General features: G+C 35.2%; 1 protein-coding gene across 4 annotated transcripts in view; it reads left to right on the forward strand.

Annotated features, from left to right (window-relative positions):
• GOLGA4 (golgin A4) overlaps positions 1 to 23,132 on the forward strand; it is a 117,547-nt gene extending 94,415 nt beyond the window's left edge. For 2 of the 4 annotated variants that reach the window (XM_021714042.1, XM_008061267.2), the window contains 4 exons: positions 6,961 to 7,064; positions 15,264 to 15,350; positions 19,176 to 19,238; positions 22,444 to 23,132. In XM_021714042.1, coding sequence (XP_021569717.1) covers positions 6,961 to 7,064; positions 15,264 to 15,350; positions 19,176 to 19,205 — 221 coding nt within the window. In that variant the 3' untranslated portion in view covers positions 19,206 to 19,238; positions 22,444 to 23,132. The remainder of the gene's footprint in view (positions 1 to 6,960; positions 7,065 to 15,263; positions 15,351 to 19,175; positions 19,239 to 22,443) is intronic. The other 2 variants (XM_021714041.1, XM_021714040.1) reach the window with 2 other exon arrangements.
• The last annotated feature ends 719 nt before the right edge of the window (positions 23,133 to 23,851 follow it).

A 23,851-nucleotide genomic window follows, 5' to 3' on the forward strand; every position in this document is an offset into this window, starting at 1 on the left:
GTAGTATGACCTTTCTCTCTGGCTGCCCTTAGGATTTTTTATTTTATACCTACTTTGTGTTAGTAAATTACTGTGTGTCTAGGAGTTGGTCTTCTCATTTGATGTCTTCCAGGAGTTCTCTGAATATCTAGTGTTTGATTGGTCATGTCCCTGATGAGGGAATTTTTTTTGGATAATTTCATGGAATGTTTGTTTCAGGGTGCTCTCTGTTTCTCTGTCTGCCTCAGGAATGCTGATAATCTTAGGTTCAGCCTTTTGCCATAATCGCACATCTCTTAAAGGGTTTGTTCTGTCTAAAAGCTTCTTTTCTATGTTTTTAACAGTTTGGGTTAGTTCCATATTTTGTTCCTCAAGCTCTGAGATTCTTCTACTTGGTTAATTCTGCTTTCCGTGCTTGTCAGTTTGTTATTTATTTCATTTACTGTATTCTTTATTGTCTTTATCTAAGTTATCAACTCCTTCATCCTTTCCTCTTGTCTCTCCTCGTTTCTATTCATTCTCTCCATTAATATCTTGATCTCTGGGTTTGTGGTTTGGGACCATTCATTCTGGGGGCTCTTCATTGTTTGAGTTCCAAAGTCTATATTCTCGGGTGCTGTCTTCCCAGGGATCTTCTCTATGGGACCTGAGTTTTTCCTTTGATTCCTTTGATTTGTGATGATTTTTCTCTCCTTTTCCCCTTTCTTTAATTCTGTTTGTTGCTCAGTGATGAGGGGATTGCTTTCACTTCTGTTTGCTCAATCCCCTTTCTTCCTTATGTAGATCTTCTGGATTTATTCAATTTTGAAGCCAGACTGGGAATGGGGGGCTGTGCTTTTTGCAGTTTTGAGATTTGATTATGATGGAGGGAGCTGTAGTTCAGAAGCTATCTGCAGATCACAGTATCTACCGATGGGTGTGTGGGCTCCCTGGAACCCACTTCCCACCACCTTACAATCTGGCCATGCGGTGTGGGCATGTGTGTGCCCCCTGTGAGCAAAATGAGATAAGTAAAAAGGGAAAACAGAAAAAGGAAGAAGGGAGACTAAAGGAAGACGAAGACAGAGGAGAAGGAGAGGGAAAACAGGCACACCAACTAATGAATAAACAAAGAAACAAAAAACAAAAACATACTAAGAAACAAACATGCAAACAAACAAAAAAACCTGATGATCACCCGTACATGAACATAAAGACTAAAAAACGCCAAAAAAAACCCCTCATAAAACAAAACAAGTACTAAAACAAACAAAAATAAAGAAAAGGAAAAAAAGAAGAGCTCTCTCTGTGGCCATTTCTGGAACTTCAGGTTCCTTTCCTAAGCAGTGCTGCTGCTTGTGGAGCCTGTTTGCTCAATCCCCTTTCTTCCTTATGTAATTTCTTTTTTTTCTCCTTGAGTTGGAGTCTCTGTCACACAGACTGGAGTGCAGTGGCACAATCATGGCTACCACAGCCTCTACTTTCTGGGCTTAGGTGATCCTTCCACCTCAGCATTCTAAGAAGCTGGAACCACAGGCATGTATCGCCTTGCCCAGCTAATTTTTTGATTTATTATATTGACAAGGTCTTGCTAAATTGCCCAGGCCTGTTGTCTTGAACCCCTGGATTTAGGCAGTCCTCTGGCCTCTGCCTCCCAAGGTGCTGGAATTACAGGTGTGAGCCACCATGCCCAGCCTAGAAAATAATTTCATTAAAATTCTTATATTCAAGATGGGGAAAGATGACTTGGTAATATTTTTCTCTTTATTTAAATTAAATATTTTACTTGCAAATGATTTTAAAGATGAGCCTGAGTCTTTATGTAGGGGTTCTTGTGAGATGTTCATGATCTTTGCATAATCTCATAACAATTACCCATTCTCTAAAGTTCAGTTTCACTACCTCACTGTATTAAGAATAGTTTTATTTTACTACATGTTTTATAAACCTTTCTGCTTTCTCGTGGAAACATGAGGGCATCAATCAAAGCCATAGCATTCTTTTGTGTTTTTGAAAGCTCTTATTGACTGAGCTGGATGGCTTATGCTTATAATCCCAACACTTTAGGGGGTTGAAGTAGGAAGATTGCTTGAGGCAGAAATTTGAAACCAACCTGGGCAATATAGCAAGACTCTGTCTCTATTTAACCACTCAAAACATTTTTTAATAAAAAGAATCTAAAAAAAAAAAAAAGAGAAAGAAAGCTCTTATTGCGAGGAAATAACATAAGATACTATACAATTTTTAACTAAATTAAAGGGCTTGCTCTGGATTCTTTCCAAACTGGAGCTCTTCACAATAAAAGTAAAAACCAACCTGGAAGTTTTCCTTTGCTCACTGCAGAGATTATTCTTGCTGCAAAGATTATTTGCCATAGATAAGTATTGTATGTGGTCCTCAGTACAGAACTCTGCTGAATCAGTGCTCTGCAATGCTTAGAGAATAGTGTTGTTTCTCTTTGTTAGCTTCAACTTAAGAATTTCTAATGTAATTTTCTCTTTTTTTCCCCAATTTCATGAACACATGTGTAGTTTATTGAATAGCTAACACACATATAATGCTAAGTGCCAGCCATTGTTACAAACACATTTTGTGTGTCAACTCATTTAATTCTCTCAAAACCCAGGCAGTGTGCTAGAATCTACACATTAATCTCTTCATTATGCTACCTCTTTAAAGAGTAAGAGTAAAATAAACACCTGTCATACAGGACGAAATAAAACATTGCAGTTCTTTAGAAGCCCCTGTGTACACTTCTACAATAATATCTTCATTGCTCTCATTATTCTGATATTTTTTCTACTGACTTTATGCTAATTATTCTCTTGTTCTTCTTTATCACTTATCACCTGTGCTTATATTTTCAAGCTGTATTTGGCCTAGATTTTGGTTGTTTTGCAAATTTGTTTAATGCAGACATACGTAAGCATTCTTGTATGGCCTGTTTGTTTCTTTTGCTTAATGTCAGGTTTGAAAGTCATTCATGTTGTCTGTAGTTGTGGTTCACTCATTTCCATATTAATTTTGTGCATTCTTGTTAATATTTCCTAGTACACATGTGAAAGATTTTGTCTAGACTATATAACTAAGAGTGAAATTGCTAGGTCATAGAATAGGAATGTTTTTGTGCATATCTCATACTAGGTTAAGCCAAACTGTTTTCTATATACTCTGGTTCCTTATCAGTGCTAGATATATTGAGCATCTTGTGTTTTTGGTTATTTGTTCATTCATTCATTTTAGCTATATATATTATTTTGTGACATACCTTATTCATATCGTCCATGTCTTAAAATTAGGTTATCTTATTTTCTTACTGATTTGTTAGTTATTCATGTTACAAAGATATTATACTATTTAGTGTTTTCCTTCTCTGTTAATATTGATCCTTTTCTTAACTTCTTATAGAATTTTTTAGATATATAGAAAAGTAGTGAGTACAGTATATAATGAACACACATGTACTTCAACCAACTTCAGCAATTATCAAGGCATAGCAAATCTTGTTTCATCTGTACTCCAACCTTTCCTATCTTTGTTCTACTGGATTATTTTAAAGAAAGACCTAGATATCATAGCTTATCATTTTATGTGTAAATATGTCAGTACTTATCTCTATGAAGGATTCTTGAAAAGTAAACACACAGTACCACAATCACACCTAAAAAGTCAGTTATTTCTTAATATCATCAAATAAACAGCCAATATTCAAACTTACTTGTTGTGTCATAAATGTTTTTTTGTTGTATTGGCTTATTTGAACCAGGAACGAAACAGTGCTCATACATTGCGTTTGATAAATTACTTAAATCTCTTTTTAACTCTAGGTTCCCCCGTCTTTGCTGTTATCTTTATTTGTTGAGAAAACAACTTAACTTGTCCTGTTGAATTGACCACATTCTGAATTTTCTGGATTCCATCTGCATGGTCTCTTGTAACTTGATCTTCTGTCCTCTGGTAGTTAGAACTAGAGGCTTGGTGATATTTAGGTTTTCGTAAAGGGAGTTATGTAGTTCATGTTGCCTCACATCAAAAGATACATGATATCTTTATGATTTTAAGAGCTATCACACAGTTCAGGTGTTGTCAGTCTAAATCATCATATATCACTTTAGATTTTAGCATTCACTGGTGACTGCCTAGATCTGTTATTTCAGGAGTAGTTGCATAATGATGTTAGACAAATTCTATCATTTTTTTGTGCATATATTAACTTATATTCTTCTATAAATAGAAGCTTTCTCATGTTATCTATATGATTACCCTGAGATATAGTTTATACAGGAAAAGCAGGATAAATGCTATCATCTGTTTACCAGGTTCAGTATTTTGTATTTTTGAAGGTCTGTTTCTGATACCTCTGGTTTGTTTTATTGATCCATTTGTCTGTGCCTGCTCTAATACCTCACTGTCTTAATTCCTATTACTTCATAATAAGTCATAATAAGTGTTTGGTTGGGAAAGCCATCTCACTTTTTCTTTAAGAATAGCTTAGATGCTGAGCATAGTAGCTTATTCCTATAATCTCAGTACTTTGGGAGGTGGAGGCGAGAGGATTGCCTGAGTCCACAGGTTCGAGACCAGCCTGGGCAACGTGGTGAGACCTTGTCTCTACAATAAATCAAAAAGTTATCTGGGCGTGGTGGTGCACACCTTTAGCTCCAGCTACTTGGAAGACTGAGGCGAAAGGATCACCTGAGTCCAGCAGGTTGAGGCTGCAATGGCCGTGAAGATGCCACTGCACTCCAGCCTGGGCAGCAGAGTGAGACTTCAACTCAAAAAAAAAAAAAAAAGAATAGCTTAGCTATTCTTAGCCCTTTGAATGTCCATATAAGTTTTAAAATAAAGCTTGCCAAGTTACATATACACACATAAACACGTCCCTAGGAGGCTTTTGATTAGACTTGCATCGAATATATAGAAAAATTAAAAAGAGTAGCATTTATATGAATGAGTTGGATCTTCTAAAAGCATACACCTTTAAAAATGAAATATTCTAAACATACAAACACATGTAATGTAAATATAATGTATGAAGACTAACATTGAAGAATTCACCATCCGGAACATACAAGTCTCCAACCCATAATCATACTGTATCTCAACATTTATATAGATCTTTAATTTCTGTCAATAATGTTTACTGTTCTGAGTAGTACTCTTGCACCTCTTTTGTTACATTTATTTTTAGATGTTTTGTAAGTGTAAATTTTATTTTTTCTGATTAAATACATTTTTAAAAGACATTCTTCTGCATTTCTTGGGGAAAGTCTGAGCAAGCTTACATTATAAAATTATCTGTAACACACAGCTAAGATTGTGTTAAGTGTAAAGAGTGTTTTGCAGTGTATAATTTTGGAATTAGGCCCAGATGAAGTATGGATTTTAAAATGCTGAATAATACCTAGATGAAGTTATTTGGAAAAACTCATGAGAGACAATTTGGAAAACATCTTTTTTGAACAATAGCTAATTTCCACTCTTAATTGTTTAAAACGAAGTGACGGCTAAAAGAAGAAGAAAATCTTTTATTATTTGGGAGAAGGCAAGAAGAGCCATGTCCATTGAAAAACAATAATAATTGCTTCTCTAGGAATATAGCTATAAATAAGTTATCTGCATATTCAAAACAATTTATTTTTTGGAAAGTGAAAAACATTGTAAAATCTATATTTTGTGTATTTCTGGAGGAATAAAACATGTAGTATGTATAGATGGATGTATTCTGAAGAGGAAATAAATAATGTATTATCATTATTTAGTTTTTGAAGTTCTATTTGCAAAGTATGATTTAAGTGACTTGGATCTTCTAAAAGTATACACTCCAAATGTCCAAGTACATGTAATATAAATATATTGTATGAAGACTGTTCAGCACCTAAGAATTCACCATTCAGAACATTGCCATTACTTTTGAGACTTTTTGTGCTTTTTTGTAAACCTTATATCTCTCTGTGCCTTCTCAAGAGTAACTGCTGTTACTATATTACAACATAAGTAGTTCCTTTAAAAAATTGATTTTAATGTATTATAAATTTTGAGCTATGTAGAAATGATTTTATACTAAATGTATCCTATGAAACTTACTTATTTTTCACCCAACAGGATTTTGAGATTTATTCTAATGTTTGTGAAGCTATTATTTGGCCATTTTTAATGCTGAGTTCAATAATAATACATTATATCTTTATGTCATACTTTATTCTGCTGTTGGTAGACAATTGATGTGTCCTATGGAAATTTACTTATTTTTCTCCCAATATGATTTTGAGATTCATTCTAATGTGTGAAGCTATTGTTTGACCATTTTAAATGATGAGTTTAATAATAATACATTATATCTTTATGTCACACTTTATTCTTCTGTTGGTGGACAATTGAGTTGTTGCCATTTTGCTCTTATAAACAATGTAACTGTGAACATTGACTCTTCGTGCACATGTGAAGTGTTTCTCTAGGTTATGTTGCTAGAGATTGAATTTTTATGTCATAGAATATGCTGTCTTCTACTTTACAATGTTTTACAAAGACCAAATTGTCATCTATAGTGCTTGTATTGGTTTCCTTTCCCACTAGTGCACAAGAGTTCCCATTGTTTCACATCTCACTAATAACGCTTGGTATTATCTGACTGGCAAGATTTTGCTAATTGTGTATGTGTAAATGATACCTTATACAGTTTTGTTTGTTTTCACTGAACAAAGAGTGACTTAAATTCTAAGCCCAAAGTAATGTAAAGTTACAAGAAAAGGCCAGGAAAAAAAGGAGGAAGAAAACAAGATGTGGCAACTAAAATTGTTATAATAATTCTTGTTTTCTCTTCAAAGAGTAAAATACCAGTTGGAACATTTAATATGTATGAGCGTCTATAATGTAGTACAATATAATAATATAAAAGTAATGCCTCTCTATGTTCCATTAATGGCTTTTTAGTTTGTCTATTTTTCCTAAGTGATATTTTATCTTTTGTCATTACAATTTGATCTGTTTTTTATTTGACAGGTGGCAATTTGTATCATACTGATGTCTCGCTCTTTGGAGAACCTACTGAGTTTGAGTATTTGCGAAAAGTGCTTTTTGAGTATATGATGGGTCGTGAAACTAAGGTATAAACCGTGTCTGGTGGCTTGGTATGTGGCTTAATTTAAAAGGAAATATGTTCAACTTTAAATACTTCTGTTGAGACCATCTGTATGTTTGCTATTAGCTGATCATACATACTAATAGTAGACATAGTAATTATGTTACTACTCTTCGTTTACAAAAGTGAATTGGCAGATTTTGCGTATATTTGTTACATTTATAAAAATATTAATTTTTAAAATGCTGTTGAATAACACTGAATTAAAAGAGTAGCTTGTGAAGCTTGTGGCTGTTTCTTTTCCTGATTTCAGATCTTAAGAGGATAGATTTCACTTTCAAGGAGACTTTAGGATATTGTGGGTAGTATTAGAAATAGTCATAATTGGAAAATTTAGAAATGTTTTACCCTAATCACTTAAGAAAATCATTCCTACACTTGTAGATCATTTTTAAATTACCCCACCATGTAAGTGATAATGCTTGGATAATTTGTTTTCTAGAATGTTAGATTTATTGTAAGGTCCTTGAATGTAGAGTCTTGTCTTATTCTAATTTTTATTCCTTGCAGTGTTTTAAAAAGAGCCTTTTATTGGACATTTGGTAAATATGTATTTGAGTTGAATGAAATGCTTTTAGAGAAATTCATGAGCATTTTCTCAAACAAAATTTTTCATTTAAAGCAATTTTTCTTTTTGACAACAATTGTTACAACTTTTTACCTTCTTGAAATTTTACATTGTCTCTGTACCTTGGCTAAGAATGGAATAATGCTTGGAAGCAGTCGGCATTTTAATGTATAGGTATGTGGGAGTTGCTGAGTCATGGGATGCTAAGCCAGTTAAGGCATTGATTTGGCAAATATATTTAAAACTTAAAAAGCAACGTAAAAAAAGATCTTAAAAGAATATTACTAATTTATAGATTAGAGATTCAGCTAAACACCAGGAGTGAGTTGGAAGTCTTTGAATCCTGAATATCTATAGAGATCACATTACAGGGATTGGCAGTAGCTGGAAACTTCCAGAGAGGTGGGGGGAAGCACATAACATTAATGAGGGTACCTGATCTCAAACCAGGCAAAGTGGGAACCAAAGGTAGACCCAAACTTTATCGGTATGATAACTACTTGTATATCTAATCCTGAGTTGTTGTACCTCACATCCTTAAAACAAGTTTTTAAAAAAGAGAAAGAAATCACATTTCACTGCATCAAATAGTTTTCAAATTAAAGTAATACCTAGTAAGATTGTGGATATATATCATAGAAAATATATGTTAATTCACAGTAATTAATTGTCTTTGTCTTAAGAGCTTTTTTTTTTTTTTTGAGTTGGAGTTTCACTCTGTCACCCAGGCTAGAGTGCAGTGGCACGCCCATGGCCACCCCAGTGTCAACCTGCTGGGCTCAGGCGATCCTTCCACCTCAGCCTTCCAAGTAGCTGGAACTACAGGCATGCACTACCACGCTCAACTAATGTTTTTGATTTATTGTAGAGATGAGGTCTCGCCAAGTTGCCCAGGCTGTTCTCGAATCCGTGGACTCAGGCAATCCTCTCACTTCGGTCTCCCAAAGTGCTGGGATTACAGGCTTGAGCCACCATGCCCAGCCTTTTTTTTTAAATTCAAGAATAGCTGAAACTGATTTTCTCCTTTATAAAACAAAGCTAATGAAGTATAACTTTCTCTTATTATGTGCTTATTGAATGTAAAATAGCAGCCTATGTTTGAGGTGGGGTAGATGGTTTAAAGGTATTTTGTTATTGCATCAGAGTGAGGAGAGGCATATCTTTATAAAAGTCTCTCAGAACTTTAGCTGCCTTGGATCATTAGTGAATCTAAAGCTGTGTTGCAAGTGTTGTTGCTAAATGAAGTATTTAACCTTTTATTGATCTGTGAAATACAGAGACTGTTTCTTCTGAAGGTTGTGAATGTATATGAGATGACGTCACTGCTGAGTTTGAGCCCCCCAAAGAAAGACCTAGCACAAGCACCAGTTCAGCCAAGTCCGAGCTTGTGCTTTCAGAGCTCTGCAGTTAATCTTAGGGTGTGACTTTGCAGGGAGCTGAACAAGGTGGCCCATGACACAAGCAGCCGCATTTATTACCTGGTTGAAAACCTGTGTTGAGGAAGTAGTGCTTTCTCTTGTCTTTATCTTCAACTTTCATTCTACTTTTCGGGCTACTAAAAATGAAGAGTAGTCTGTCCTTCTGCCATCACACTTTATAGGTAAATAGAAAATTGGTAGCAGGAATTCATTGTAATTTACTGCATGTTTACTGAGCATTTAACTACATGTGGCCCTTTATCACCATGATGATAGTAAGATGAAATTGAATACCATTCCTAACTTCACCATAGAGTAAGAAATGGAGCTATTGGCAGTTAAACCATAATGTGATGCACAATATAATAAGTGCTGTAAGAGAGGTACAGAGTCCTCATAGTTACTTGTGGGAGGGTCAAGGAAGACATCATGGAGAAGATGGTGTATATACCGGGCTTTAAGGAAAGGATATTAGATTTTAACACGGGAGGGTTGACCCAGACAAAAGGTCCAAGGCAGGAAATTGTGAGTTTTTGGAGTAACAAGTAGTCTGGTCCAACTGAAACACTGGATCTGTGAAGTATAAGTGGTACCACTTAAAGCTGCACAGAGTGTAGAGGGTCTTGAATGTTTTCAGAATTTCACCTGTAGGTATTGGGGAGGGGTAACCCTGAAAATTTTTGAGCAGGTTTGATAAGATTAGAGTTGTATTAGGCACGTCTTTTGCTGATTTGCCCAATTTCTATGCATTAACACAGAATTTGAAATGGAGACCAGGTTGTGGTTTTAGAATGAGCCAGAGTATGTTTTGGCCTTTGTGATTTGATTACCATCTGCAATTGTTTCTTGTCTACCAGGGTCTGTATGTCATCTCACCTGTTTCTTCAACTGCTTTTGCACACAGTGTTCCTTATCTTATGAGACAGATGACTTTTTCAAGAAGACTGTATATATTATACACATTCTTGTAGTATTTAAATAAGTTCTCCTTCTTTCTTCTGTCCTTGAACTTTCTTTTTCTTGGGTTTTAATCCTCCATCCTATTATTGAACCTCAAATTCAGCCTGTTCTCCTTTTCAATATAAAGTGTTTATCATCCTAAGCATCATTGAAGAAGCCTCTCCCCAAGGAAAACCTGGCAGGAGAGGCCACTTCTCAATCAGGTGGCTCATTTGAACTTTTCCTTACTTTCCAGGGCCTGAGGATATTGTATGTAGAGTAGACAGTCTGATTTCTTTCTCTGCCACAGGTGTGGCACAGAGCGTGGGCTTCTCCATTAAAGTGTTTTCTGGTAAGCCAGGGACGAGCTTTAAGTCTTTACTGGGTAATGAGCTGCAAATTCTGGATCGCTGATGAATTTAGAGGTGGGTTTATCATTTAATGTTGTCTAGAAATGTGAAGAGACAACTAACTGTAGTTCTTTTTTTGTTCTTTTTTTTTTTTTTTTTTTACAGACATACTTGTGCATGCATGTATATGTGGTTTCATAGTGAATACATATGGACTTTTGTGGTACTCTGAGCTTTATGTAGTATTAAATAAAATGAGACAAATGCTTCCTATGATTACGAATACCTGAATTTTAGATTTTTAGTACTTCCTAAAAATAATCATCATAGCAAGTATACCTGAAGTTGCTCCAGAGTATTATTAAAAAGGAAATGCTGATAGTTACTGCTTCATGTTTGTCTTGCTGTTTCATGCTGCATATATACAGGCATACCTCAGAGGTATTACAAATTCTGTTTCAGGCTACTGCAATAAAACAAATATCATAATAAAGCAAATTACACACATTTTTTGTTTTTCCAGTGCATATATGTTATGTGGACACTATATTGTAGTCTAATAAGTGTGTAAAAGCATTTTGTCTAAAAACCCAACATATATACCTTAATTTAAAAATACTTTTTCGCTGGCCCAGTGAAGTGACTCATACCTGTAATCCCAGCACTTTGAGAGGCCAAAGTGAGAGGATTACTTGAGCCCAGGAGTTTGAGACCAGCTTAGGCAACATAGTGAGACCTCATTTCTACAAAATATTAAAAAAATAAGCTAGGCATGGAGAACCATGCCTGTAGTTCCAGCTTCTTGGGAGGCTCGGGTAGAAGGATCGTCTGGGCCCAGGAGGTTGAGGCAGCAGTGAACCATGATTGTACCATTGCACTCCCGCCTGTGTGACAGAGTGAGACCCTGATTAATAAAAAAAAACCTAATTGCTAAAAAATGCTAGCAATCAACTGAGCCTTCAGCAAGCTGCTTTTTGCTGGTGGAGGTTCTTGCTTTAATGTGGATGGCTGTGGTGGTGTTTGCTGAAGGTTGGGGTGGCTGTGGTAGTCTCTAAAAATAAGACCACAATGAAGTTTGCCACATCTATTGACTCTTCTTTTAATAAAAGATTTATCTGTATTATATGATGCTGTTTGGCAGTGTTTTACCCGCAGTAGAACTTCTTTTGAAATTGGAGTCAATCTTCTCAAACCCTACATGGCTGTTTCAACTAAGTTATGCACTATTCTAAATACTGTTATCATTTCAAAAATGTTCACAGTATCTTCACAAGAGTAGGGTCCATCTCAAGAATCTACTTTCTTTTCTTTTTCTTTTCTTTTCTTTTTTCTAGTTGGAATCTTACTCCATCACCCAGGCTGGAGTGCAGTGACACATGGTCACCCCAGTGTTGACCTGCTGGGCTCGGCAATACTTAATGCTTCAGCCTAACAATCTACTTTCTTTTCTCTTCTGTAAGAAGCAACTCCTCATCCATTCATTCTTGTCATGAGATTACAGAAATACACTTCTAATTCAGGCTCCACTTCTAATTCTAGTTCTCTTGTTATTTCTATGATACCTGCAGTCACTTCCTGCTCTAAAGTGGGATCATCTGTGGGATCATCCGTGAGAGCTGGAATCAACTTCTTCCAAAATTCTGTTAACGTTACTACTTTGACCTCCTCTCATGAATCATGAATGTTCTTCATGGTATCTACAATGGTGAATCCTTTCCAGAAGGCTTTTTTTTTTTTTTTTTTTTTGAGTTGGAGTCTCATTGTGTTGTACAGGCTGGAGTGCAGTTCATGCTTATGGCCACCCCAGTGTCAACCTACTGGGCTCAGGCAATCCTGCCTTAGCCTTCCAAGTAGCCGGAATTATCAGCATGCGCTACAATGTCCCCCTAATTTTTGATTTATTGTAGAGATGAGGTCTCGCCAAGTTGCCTGGGCTGTTTTCGAACCTGTGGACTCAGGTAATCTCCTCATCTTGGCCTCCCAAAGTGCTGGGATTACAGGCTTGAGCCACCGTGCCTGACCTCCAGAAGGTTTTAAATGGACTTTGCCCAGATCCAACAGCGGAATCACTATCTATGGCCACTATAGCCTCATAAATTGTATTTCTTAAATAATAAGTCTTGAAAGTTTAAGTTACCCTTTGATCCTTGGGCTTTAGAATGGATGTTTTATTAGCAGGTATGAAAACAACTTAGTCTTATTGTACGTCTCCCCAGAACTCTTGGGTGACCAGATGCATTGCCAATGAGCAGTAATATTTTGAAAGGAATCTCTTTTTCTGGGTGGCAAGTCTCAGCAATATGATTAAAATACTCCATAAATCATGCTGTAAACAAATGTGCTGTCATTCAGGTCTTGTTGTTCCATTTCTAGAGCACAGACAGTAAATTTAGCATAAGTCTGAAGAGCTCTGGGAGTTTTGGAATGACAAATGAACATTGGCTTCAGCTTAAAAGTCACCAGCTGCATTAGCCCCTCACAAGAGAATCAGCCTGTCTTTTGAAGCTTTACAGTCAGGCGTTGACTTATCTCTAGCTTTAAAAGTCCTAGATGGTATCTTCTTCCAATAGAAGAGTGTTTCAACTATGTCTAAACAGAATCTGTTGGTTAGCATAGCCACCATCCTCAATGATCTTAGCTAGATCTAGATAACTTACTGCAGTTTCTCTATCAGCACCTGCTCCTTTACCTTGCACTCTTATGTTATGAACATGACTTTTGCCCTTAAACCTCATGACTCAACCTCTACTAACTCTAGACTCTTCTTCATCAGCTTTCTCACTTCTCTCAGCCTTCTTAGAATTGAAACAGTTAGGGCCTTTGTCTAGATTAGGTTTTGGCTTAAGTGAATATTGTGGTTGGTTTGTTTTTTTATCCAGACCTCTAAAATTTTCTCCATTTCAGCAATAAAGCTATTTCACTTTCTCATCATTTGTGAGTTCCTTGGAGTAGCACTTTTAATTTCCTTCAAGAACTTTTTCTTTGTATTCACATCTTGGCAAACTGGCACAAGGGACCTAATTTTTTGGCTGTCTTGACTTTTGACATGTCTTCCTCATTAAGCTCAACCATGTCTCCCTTTTGATTTAAAGTGAAAGACATGTGATTCTTCCTTTCACTTGAACATCTACAGGTCACTGTAAGTTTATTAATTGGCTTAGTTTCAATAGTGTTCTGTGTCAGGGAACAGAGGCTGAGGAGAGGGAGAAATGGGGGCTTGGCTGGTAGGTGGTATAGTCAGAACACAAATATTTATTGATGAAGTTCACTGTCTTATATTAGTGTGGTTCATGGCACACCAACACAATGACCAAAATAATAGCAAAAATCACTGATCTAACACAGATCATGATAACTGATACAATAATAATGATAAAGTTTGAAATATTGCGAGTAAAATGTGGCACAGAGACACATATTGGAAAAATGGCACCAGTAGACTTGCTTGATGTAGGATTCCCACAAACCTTCAGTTTGTTTTTTTTTAAAGGGCAATTATCTGAAGTATAGTAAAGTAAAGCACAGTAAAATGAGTTATGCCTATACTTGGTTTCTAGATTTCAGTTTAGCATACAAGATTCTGCTCTGTCTGAGAAATACAATTTAAATGATGATGATTCTTGTAAAATACCTTTGGAATTCTCTAAGACCTCAATTTATGATTTTTTTTTTTTGATCACCAAAATGGCAGAGGCAAAGAAAAAAGGAAGAAAAGGTTTGAAACTAAAATCTTGATATGCGTGGGGTTTGTGATTGAGGAACATTATTAGTTGATCTGTTTGTTGAAATAAGTTTTAGAAATATATAAAGTGTTTTGCCTGGGCTTAGTGTTTAACAAGAATTTTTTAAAGATACTAGTTCCTTTCCTTTCTGGAAATCATTATGATACTTTTTTTCCTAATGATGTGAGTTTTCCAAAATTTTTGGTTATCTATATTATCTTTTACTTAAAGACCTTTTCCAGATTACCCCCACCTCTCCCCTCCTTCCTCCACATACAGAGTCTGTGTAACTCTGAACAAAGAATGTTAGAGGCAGTTTTATGACTACCCTCCCTTGCACTGTAGGAATCTTTAGGGGAGTACTACCACCTGATTTTGTGTGTAAGCATTGTACTTGTTATCCTACTTATTTCATAAGCGGTATCTTCTTTCCTCTCTGTCTCCCTCAAAACATCTCATCTTGATACAAAATAGGGAGTTTCAACCTTTGAGGAGAATTTTCCAGGAGCTTATGGGTGACATTCTGACTTACGGTATATTTATTTAGATCTGCACAATTTATGATCTTGTTTTGCAAGCCACCATGTGTAATGTTTTGATTCATCATGTTTTCTACCAAACAGAACATCTTGTGTTTATTTAAAATGTAATTTGTATTTCTATTAGGCTGATGTGCTGCATGTCTTGAAAAATACCTACTGAGCATGTTCATGTTCATGCAGTAGCCGTGTTTATGAGATATATGATGTGATTTAGTTAAAGCTGAACATGGAGGGTATTTAATTCTGATTATTTAGAGCACATGCTTTGGCAATGCATCACTTACTAGACAGATTTCTGCAAACAAGAAGCCTTTTAAAATGAACGAGTAATGAAGTTTCATCTTAATAAATAAAGGGCCAAGAACATTAGAACTTTATGTGGCTTCATGCTATTGTAAATGCATCTTTTAAAAATAATATAAACCATGACACTGTGAGGAGTCCTTTTAAATTGAAATTCTAGTGTTGGCTGTTATTTCCTTGACCAATACCTTCACATCATACTTCTTTGTTCGTGGCTTCCATTGAGAACACTAAAGAATCCCACCAGCAGAATATGTCAGAATGGGCTGAGACTTTACAGGCTACACTGACTAGTACTAATTGTCTCTGATTTTTCTTGTAGACTATGGCAAAAGTTATAACCACTGTACTGAAGTTCCCTGATGATCAGGCTCAGAAAATTTTGGAAAGAGAAGATGCTCGGCTAATGGTAAGCTCTAGAAGTAGGCTATAGATAAAAGATGACATCCCATTTGTGTATATTCTCTCTCATTTATAAAGCTTTTGAACTGGTAAAAGAAATTTAAAAATTTTAGATTGTCATTATACAAAAACCTGAAAAGCGAGAGTTAATTTACATTAGGAAATATAACCAAGGGCAGATGTAAATGGAAGCCCTCAAGGGAAAGAACAGACCTATTTAATAGCATATAAAAGGTCAACACCCACATATGCTATATGGGATTTCCAGGATTTGGGTTGTTTATGGAAAGGATGAAAAAAACATTTGTTCTGGTATATCTAGTAATAATTTTTTAAACCAAATTGTATCATGATGTTCGACATTTTAGGTTATAGTTCCTTATTCTGCTTCAATAGATTTCCAAATATATTAATTCTGGGTAAAAGAATTTAAGCATTTTTGAGCTTTTGACACCTTACAAGAGAAAAACTGAATTATTTAAAATCTTTGTGTGAACTCAGTTGTGACTGAAAGATGAAACAAACACACGTTTTGTAAATTATGCAAAATTCCCCATGTCTTATTTTTTTGCACTGGGCTAGTAATTTAATAAGATCCACTTTAGCCAGAGTATGAAACTTGAGGAGTGTATATCCTGCCCCAGCTCTGTCTTCCTGCTTCCTTTTACTGTCTTGATAGTAGTCTGCAGAACCCTCCATGTCCTCCCCCCAATCTCTACCTATTTCATGGCCACAGTGCTGCTCTTCTCTTTTCTCTCTTTACTAAAGCAAGCAAACGTCTTTTAGTGATGTGTTAGCATGTGAGTGAGCATCTCCAGTAAGGAGCACTACATCAGTAAGCCCCAAAGCATCTCATCATAATCTCAACAGACTGTATTTCTTACAAAAGTTCTTGCATTTCTTGAGCCCACATCATCTTCTCTGTAGTGATCACTGATTTGTTCTGGTTTGTTCTGGTTCCAATCCATGGAACACAATCATAAATCTGGAGATGGCCTAGATAGGAGGCTTTTCCCTTTAGGCCAAGTACCTCTTATACTTCTCAAACATTTATGAAGTTATCTATTCTATCCCTTTGCAAGGGCTGATCCTGAAGGGATCCAGTGCCTCAGGCACATTCTGACATCTCTTCTTAGCCTTTAAATTAATCCTAGCATCTCTGACCTTTGTCTCAACACTCCATTATATATATTGCATTGTTTTGTATACCTGTTGTCTATTTTCTGGCAATTGCTGTTACTTCAGTTAGCATTTAATTGCTTTTTTTTTTCTTGGTAAAACATTCACCCACCCCTGTATTTAGCTTGAAAAGCGTTGCTATACCTACTTATTTCTGGTTATAAATATTTTTTATAAAGAAGTATGTCTATAATGTATGCTATTTATTAATAGAGAGAGTGTGAAGTTTTTTTTGTTGTTTTGTTTTGTTTTTTTGAGTCGGGGGTCTCACTCTATCACCCATACTGGAGTGCAGTGGCACGATCACAGGTCACCATAGCCGTGATCCTGGGCTCATGTGATCCTCCTGCCTTAGCTTCCCAAAGTCCTGGGATTACAGATGTGGGTCACTGTGCTTGACCTGAGAATATCCTTTTAAATTATAATGAGCATCTCATTTTATAAATGTGTACTCTTATTCAGAGTAGATGCTTTTCTTCACTGAGTCAAACAGTTGTGTCTTTGTGAAAACAAAGCTCTCCAATACAGTTTGAGTCTCTTGACATGAGTCTGTCATTATGGTCTAGTTTAAGAAAATAATTTTAAATTAATAAAAGAGCTTATTTTTAGTTATCTTTATCCATTCTCCTATGTTCTCTTTATCATCTTGATGTTGGAGTATGGCAAGCTCTACTCTTACCTTTAGAATGAATTTTACCAGGATTCATCCTATATCACTGCTATAGTAGTAGGAAGCATTCCCTCTCATTCCATATACACATGCAGATTTAGATTGGTTTGCTTTGTTGAAAATTAGTCAAATTGGAAAATGTAAATAGTGAACCATGTAAGAACCTTTTAAAGCAGACCAAAAAAAAAATTCCTTTCTTTTTGGTTAAGTTTAACTTAAAAAAAAAAAAAAGTCTTTGAAAAACATTAGACTTTTTCTGAAGACAGTAGTATTCATTCTAGGTGGGGATGATGTGGTGGCTAACCTTCCTGAAATAATTATCCTTTATCCTAGGAGTTGCCTTTTTTTCTACTCCTTTAAGCAAAGTGTCTGTCATCCATCATTATCTTTTGGCTTAATGAATAAGTTCATTAATTTAAAAAATCTCCACTGAATTAATAAAATCATCAGAACTTTTCAGCATTGCCAAGTACAAAAATTTTCCATTCCAGCATGAGGTTTACCCTTTCCATTTGCGTGGGCTCAGAAGTTGCATGCAAGGTGTATTCAGGAAATAAATGTAGAGAAAACTGACACAGTGAGGAATACTGTTCATGTAAAATACATATTTGTTATCTTGAAAGTGGTTTTGACTCTGATATTGTTAGAATAAGATAATATGTGACCAATGGAAAAAATGTTGCAAACAATTCAGAGACATATAGAAAGGGAATCTTGCATTATCTTCAACTTACAGACTGTTTCCACTATGCCAAGATACTGCTGTTAATGGTATGTTGAATGTCCCCATGTTTTCTAATCCTTATAATTATATATCTACAATTATTCCTTTATCACTTAATTATTTTATAAAAATTAAAGTATGTAACAGCTTGCTTTTTCACTTAATATGATTTTATATTATTCTACCTCATTAAAAATTTATCTACTTCATTCTTTTAAATGGCTGATTGTATGATTATAAGGATGTCCTACAATTTATTTTACCAGTTTTCTGTTCATTCCATTCACTTAGGTTGTTTTCAGCTTTTTAGCACTTAAAAGCTTAGATGCAGGGAATATCCATATACATATATTTTACAGATATTTTACATACTTCTGCAAGTTTTCTTATAGGATATTAACTTCATTATGTTGTATGTGTGGCAAATATTATTTTCTAGTCTGTCTTTTGATTTTGCTGCTTTTTACTAACTTCACATTAAATAGAAAAGATAAGATGATGCTTCTGGGGTTGGTCACACTATCCAAAAATAGACTCAGATTTTATAAACAATCTTTCTTTTTTTTATGCTGCCATTTTAAAGCAGACCATAAAGCTAATTAATAATTTTTTACTATGGACATCTTAAAATAGGGCATAGCATTTATTTAAGGTTTGCCACAGTAAAAAATATGTTTGAGATTGAGTTCCTTTAAGTTGAAATTTCAAGTTGAAATTTCAGTTTGGGTCACCATTCCTGAAACAATTCCTGATATACTGTTGAATTGCAATTATTCATTGATAAAATTGATATATTTTAGAAATGAGAATTCAGTATATTGAGACAGACTGCCTTTTAAGTTCATCAACATTTTCCCCAAAAACTTTTTATGGTAAATTGAGATTATGTAAATCAAATTTTGATGTAAACTTTATTTACGTAGGAAATCCTTTTATAAAGTAAATAATCATTCCCTAACTTATCTAGCAGCTAAATATGTACTTAAAATATGAAGTACATCTTTCATTATGTTGTTTAAGTTGTTAAATGAAAGTTGCAAGTAAAATCTCAGCTATATAATATTATATTGACTTAGGTTGGGGGAGGTGTTAGAGATTCCTTATACTTTGCCTGTGTACACCCTTGGTTTGGGGAGAATTTGAGAAAAATTTAAGTGCCATCTGTTTAATCCTTTGAACTTCATATACACATACAGTCTATGTGTTATATTAAGTCTTAAAACTAACCCAATAAGCTTTTTCTCTTCCTGGCTTTGTAGTTTACTTCACCTCGCAGTGGTATCTTCTGAATAAACCATCAATCTGTGCTTAGTTAGCATGTGGTGAGTGAAGAATAATATGTCTTGTGTCTTTGTGCAAATATCAAATGTATTGCATGATACTAACCATTTCGCTGGAATTCTTTTGCTCTTGTTTGATGAACATATCATCACGCTATGTACCAATATAAGTACTTTCTGTTAATTCTGTTATATGAATTAATAATATATAGGTGAATAATTACCACCACCAGTAAAAATTATATAATTTTAGGAAATTTTATTTTTTTAAATAGTAATTGAAAGTTTCAACATTGCTTTTAAAATTTTGTCAAAGAACCTAAAAAATTATTTATGTATCTTATGTTCCTTTTGTTTTTAATTTTCTAAGAATCATCTTTGAAATTACTAATGATTGAGAGAGAAAAATGAAAACTCATTTTTTTTAGATAAAAGTGAAATGATACATTTAATAAGTCCAGGATTAAAAATACTCTAAAGCCTGAGTAGAGTAAAGGGTAGTCTGAATCAGTCAAAACTAGTAAAGTTGATTTAACAATACAGTTTTATTTCTTCCTGAGATCATAAGTTTAACAAAGATAGCACATTTGCTGAGACCAGCATGGGGAACATAGTGATACTCCATCTCTACAAAAATAAAAAATTAGCCAGGCGTGGTAGCATACCTGAAAACCTAGATACTAAGGAGGCTGAGGCAGAGGATTACTTGAACCCAGGAGTTCAGGGTTACAGTGAGTTGTAATTGCACCAATACTCTACACTCCAATGTGGGTAACAGGGCAGGACCCTGTGTCTTGGGGAAAAAAAGAACACATTTGTCCTGAGGAGACCTTTAGGCAGCCTGCTTTAAATGAATGTGGCCTTTTCTGATTAGCATATTATTACAGTGAAATGGAGGAATCTAAAATATTTCAAGGTATTTTACCGTCTTTGCCATTTAAACCCTCTCCCCTCACCTCTCCATGTTATTCATGCTGTTAGGTTGATTTAGCACCCCCTAAAAATTTAGGATATGTCTTTATCTCAGACTCTGCCAGAATTTTTCCACAATTAGATCACAATTAATAGAGTTTAATTATAATTAAACTAAAGCTTCTCTGTGATTGTTAATTAGACCGGTATTCTGCTAACAGTATTAAGGTTTAAAATCCTGACACAACATTTCTTTTTTTTAAACTTTTAGCTTTAAAAATCCTCTGTGCCTACAATTGAGTCTCCTTTTGGTTTTAACATGTATATATCATTTCATTTGCCTTAGTGATTATCTAGAACTATCTTCTTGTTCCAGTTGTCTACATCACAGTGGTTGGCAGTTCAGTGCATGGTTTTGTTAGGTTACTTTGATAATAAACACAAAAATAGAAAAAAATGTAAATCCCATATTAGTAATAATGTTTTTACTTCTTTCTTTCTTTTTTTCATTGTTAGATGGAATGTGCCCGTGTTATAACCAGGCTTAAGGGTGGCATATATCTCACACGTGTGTGTGAACACCCAATCATCAGGCTAAATGAACTACAAAAGGATCCAACGTTTTTCTTTTTAAAATGTTATAAATACTGCTTTTTACGTGTTATTATATTATTGCAGTTAAATACTGTCATTTATCATTGGAACCATATACTCTAGCATTTCTTTTGGTTGATTGTCTCCTCAACTTTTAGTTTGAAAATTTCAGACCTAAGATTTGTAAAAATAGCACAATGAACACTCATAACCTTACACTTAGATTTACCAGTTATTAACGTTTTGGCAGATCTTCTCACTTGCTCTCACTTGATCTCTTCCATATATATTATCCTTCCTTTGTAACATTTGACAGTTGCCTGCAAGCATTGTGCTTGTAAGCATTGACAGTTGTAAACATAAAGTACTTTAGCATATATTTTTAAGACATTTTCCTATATAAAATACAATTATCACACTCAGAAATTTTATTTTATTTTTGTTTTTCTTTTGTTTTGTTTCTGAGTCAAGGTCTTACTCTGTTGCCCTGGAGTGCAATGGCACAATCAAGGCTCACCCCAACCTCAATCTCTTGAGCTTAGGTTATCCTTCTGCCTCAGTCTATCTAGTAGCTAGGACCACAGGCATGCGCCACCATGCCTGGCTAATTGCTGATTTCAGACTCCTAGGCTCAAGTAATACTCCCACCTCAGCCTCCCAAAATACTGGAATAACATAATACTGTTATCTAGTATATAATAAATATTCCATTTTTTCCACTTTCTCAAATAATATCTTCCATAATTTTATAAAATCCAAGATCCACTCAAAGTTGACACATTGCATTTAGTGGTCATGTTCTCCCACAGCCTTTTTTGTCTCTCATGACATTGGCATTGTGCTGCGTTTTTGACTCATTCATAAATTTGTCTCCCACAACAGCTTAAGCTGAGATTTTTGAATAATAACTGATAAAGGCATTTAATATAACAGGTCTTTTTTATATGTGCTTTAGGTTCCTAGGATCAACATGATTGCTGAACTTGTTTTATAAATAATGTATTATCGGGAGCACTTCAGGAGTGGATCATATTGTTCATTTACAAATTGAGAAATCTTTAAAACTTCCCTATTCCACTAAATATATATCATGGAAAGTTTATTTCTGTTATTTAGTCTTATTTGGTAATTTATTTTTATGGCATTTTAAACTTTTAGCATTTTAATTAATTTAAGATTTTGGCTTTGTTGTTTCTCATAGCTTTTCAGTTTTTAAAAGTAGTTTGTTAATTCGAATTGAGGTATCACTCTTCACACCAAAATGCTTTTTGTCTGTTGCTGGTGTGCAGATATATCATGCTGGGAGAACTGTGACATGCAGAACAGTCAGCACACTGGGAGAGAGAGAGGAGCTCTTTCTCCTCTTTTAAATTCACTCTGAAGGCTGATCTTGAGAGAGTCGGCCAAGTCAGCAAGGTTTACTCCTGGGTTTTTATGACCTGCTAGCAGTCGATACATGGTGAAAGGTTGCAGCTCCAGATTTCACTTACAAATACTATTTTCCAGGATTGCTGACTATAGGTCGGTTTGAATCATTGTAAGAACATGAAGTTTTAGAAGATTCCTTTAAAATTTAATGTTTAGACTATTTCTACTTCTTTACTGTAGTCCCCAGACTATAGGATATAATTTTATCTTAACTTGAAAATACAGATCTCCCAAAAAGTTTACCTTAAAAGGTTTGGGATTTTTTTTCTTTTCTTTTCTTTTCCTTTATACTCTTTTCCATTTTCCTTTCCAGTCATGGCTCCGATCTTCATCTTGAAGAAATGGGGAAGGTGACAATGGGCAACTGCTGCTTGGAAAACTGCTCACATTTGCTATTCTTTGAAAATGAAGCTGTCATTCAAAGCCCCTCGTGCAGCCAAAAGACCAAGAAAAATCTGGCCCCGGAATTGCTGGCTGCCTTTAAAATAGGTTTTATAAGTGGAAAAATGGTGATAGTTTTTTCTTTTTCTTCAATTTTCTGTTGAAAAGAGTTTTGTGTTGTTTAAAACATATCTTGAATAACTTAATCTGCTTTATAGGCTTGATTAATGTTCCTTTCTTCCATTCTCTTTGTCCCTGTTCTTAAAGAACTGCTTGCTTTTCCTATTTATTTCTAAATGATTTTTTAAAAAGACTTGTGCAATACATTTTGAGGTGAAACTTAGTGGATTTTTTCTGATAAATTAGAGCATTTTATGACTATTTTATTCAATTTGATTTGTTGAATATTTGCTAAAGACTAGTTCTTTTAAGCAATGATATATGATAAATCCCAAATGGCAGTACCTCATTGTTTACTTAGCTTTTGTACTTATATTTTTCAGAGGAAAAATACTACTGTAAATTGTAAATAGTTAACACATTATTGTATTGTATGCGAACTGTGACTGTTGGCAATGTCATCTCAGAGGAACAGATAAATAAAGTTTATTTACTGTACAACATTTGCATATTGTTCTTCTTAAGTTGAAATTAATTTCTGAATGAGTGAGAATCCATTTCTATTTGGATGAATATAGTGAGGAATTGTATTTCAAGACAGGTAAATGCTGAGCATATGGAAAGATTTTTTTTGTGTTCAAAATTAGTGTGACCAAGTTAATAGTAGTATGGAAACAAGAAATACTTCATGGTATCTGTTCAATGCCTCCTCTCTGGAGTAGACCATACTTTATTTTTTTTTTTTTTGAGTTGGAGTCTCACTCTGTCACCCAGACTGGAGTACAGTGGCCGCTCCTGGCCACCACAGCCTCGACCTGCTGGGCTCTAGCAATCCTTCCGCCTCAGCCTTCCAAGTAGCTGGAACTACAGGTGCGCATGACCACACCCGGCTAATTTTTTATTTATTGTAGAGATGAGGTCTTGCCAAGTTACCCAGGCGAGTCTCGAACCCGCGGGCACAGGCAATCCACTCACCTCAGCTTCCCAAGGCGTGGGATTACAGGCTGAGCCACTGAGCCCACCTATTTTTTTTTTTTGAGTTGGAGTTTCACTGTGTCGCCCAGACTGGAGTGCAGTGGCCACTCCCGGCCACCGCAGCCTCGACCTGCTGGGCTCCAGCGATCCCTCCGCCTCAGCTTTCTAAGTAGCTGGAACTACAGGCACATGCGGTGCGCACGACCACACCCGGCTAATTTTTTATTTATTGTAGAGATGAGTTC

The sequence above is a fragment of the Carlito syrichta genome, unplaced genomic scaffold, assembly GCF_000164805.1.
Source record: "Carlito syrichta isolate Samal-C Ts95f unplaced genomic scaffold, Tarsius_syrichta-2.0.1 Scaffold305170, whole genome shotgun sequence".
NCBI lineage: Eukaryota > Metazoa > Chordata > Mammalia > Primates > Tarsiidae > Carlito > Carlito syrichta.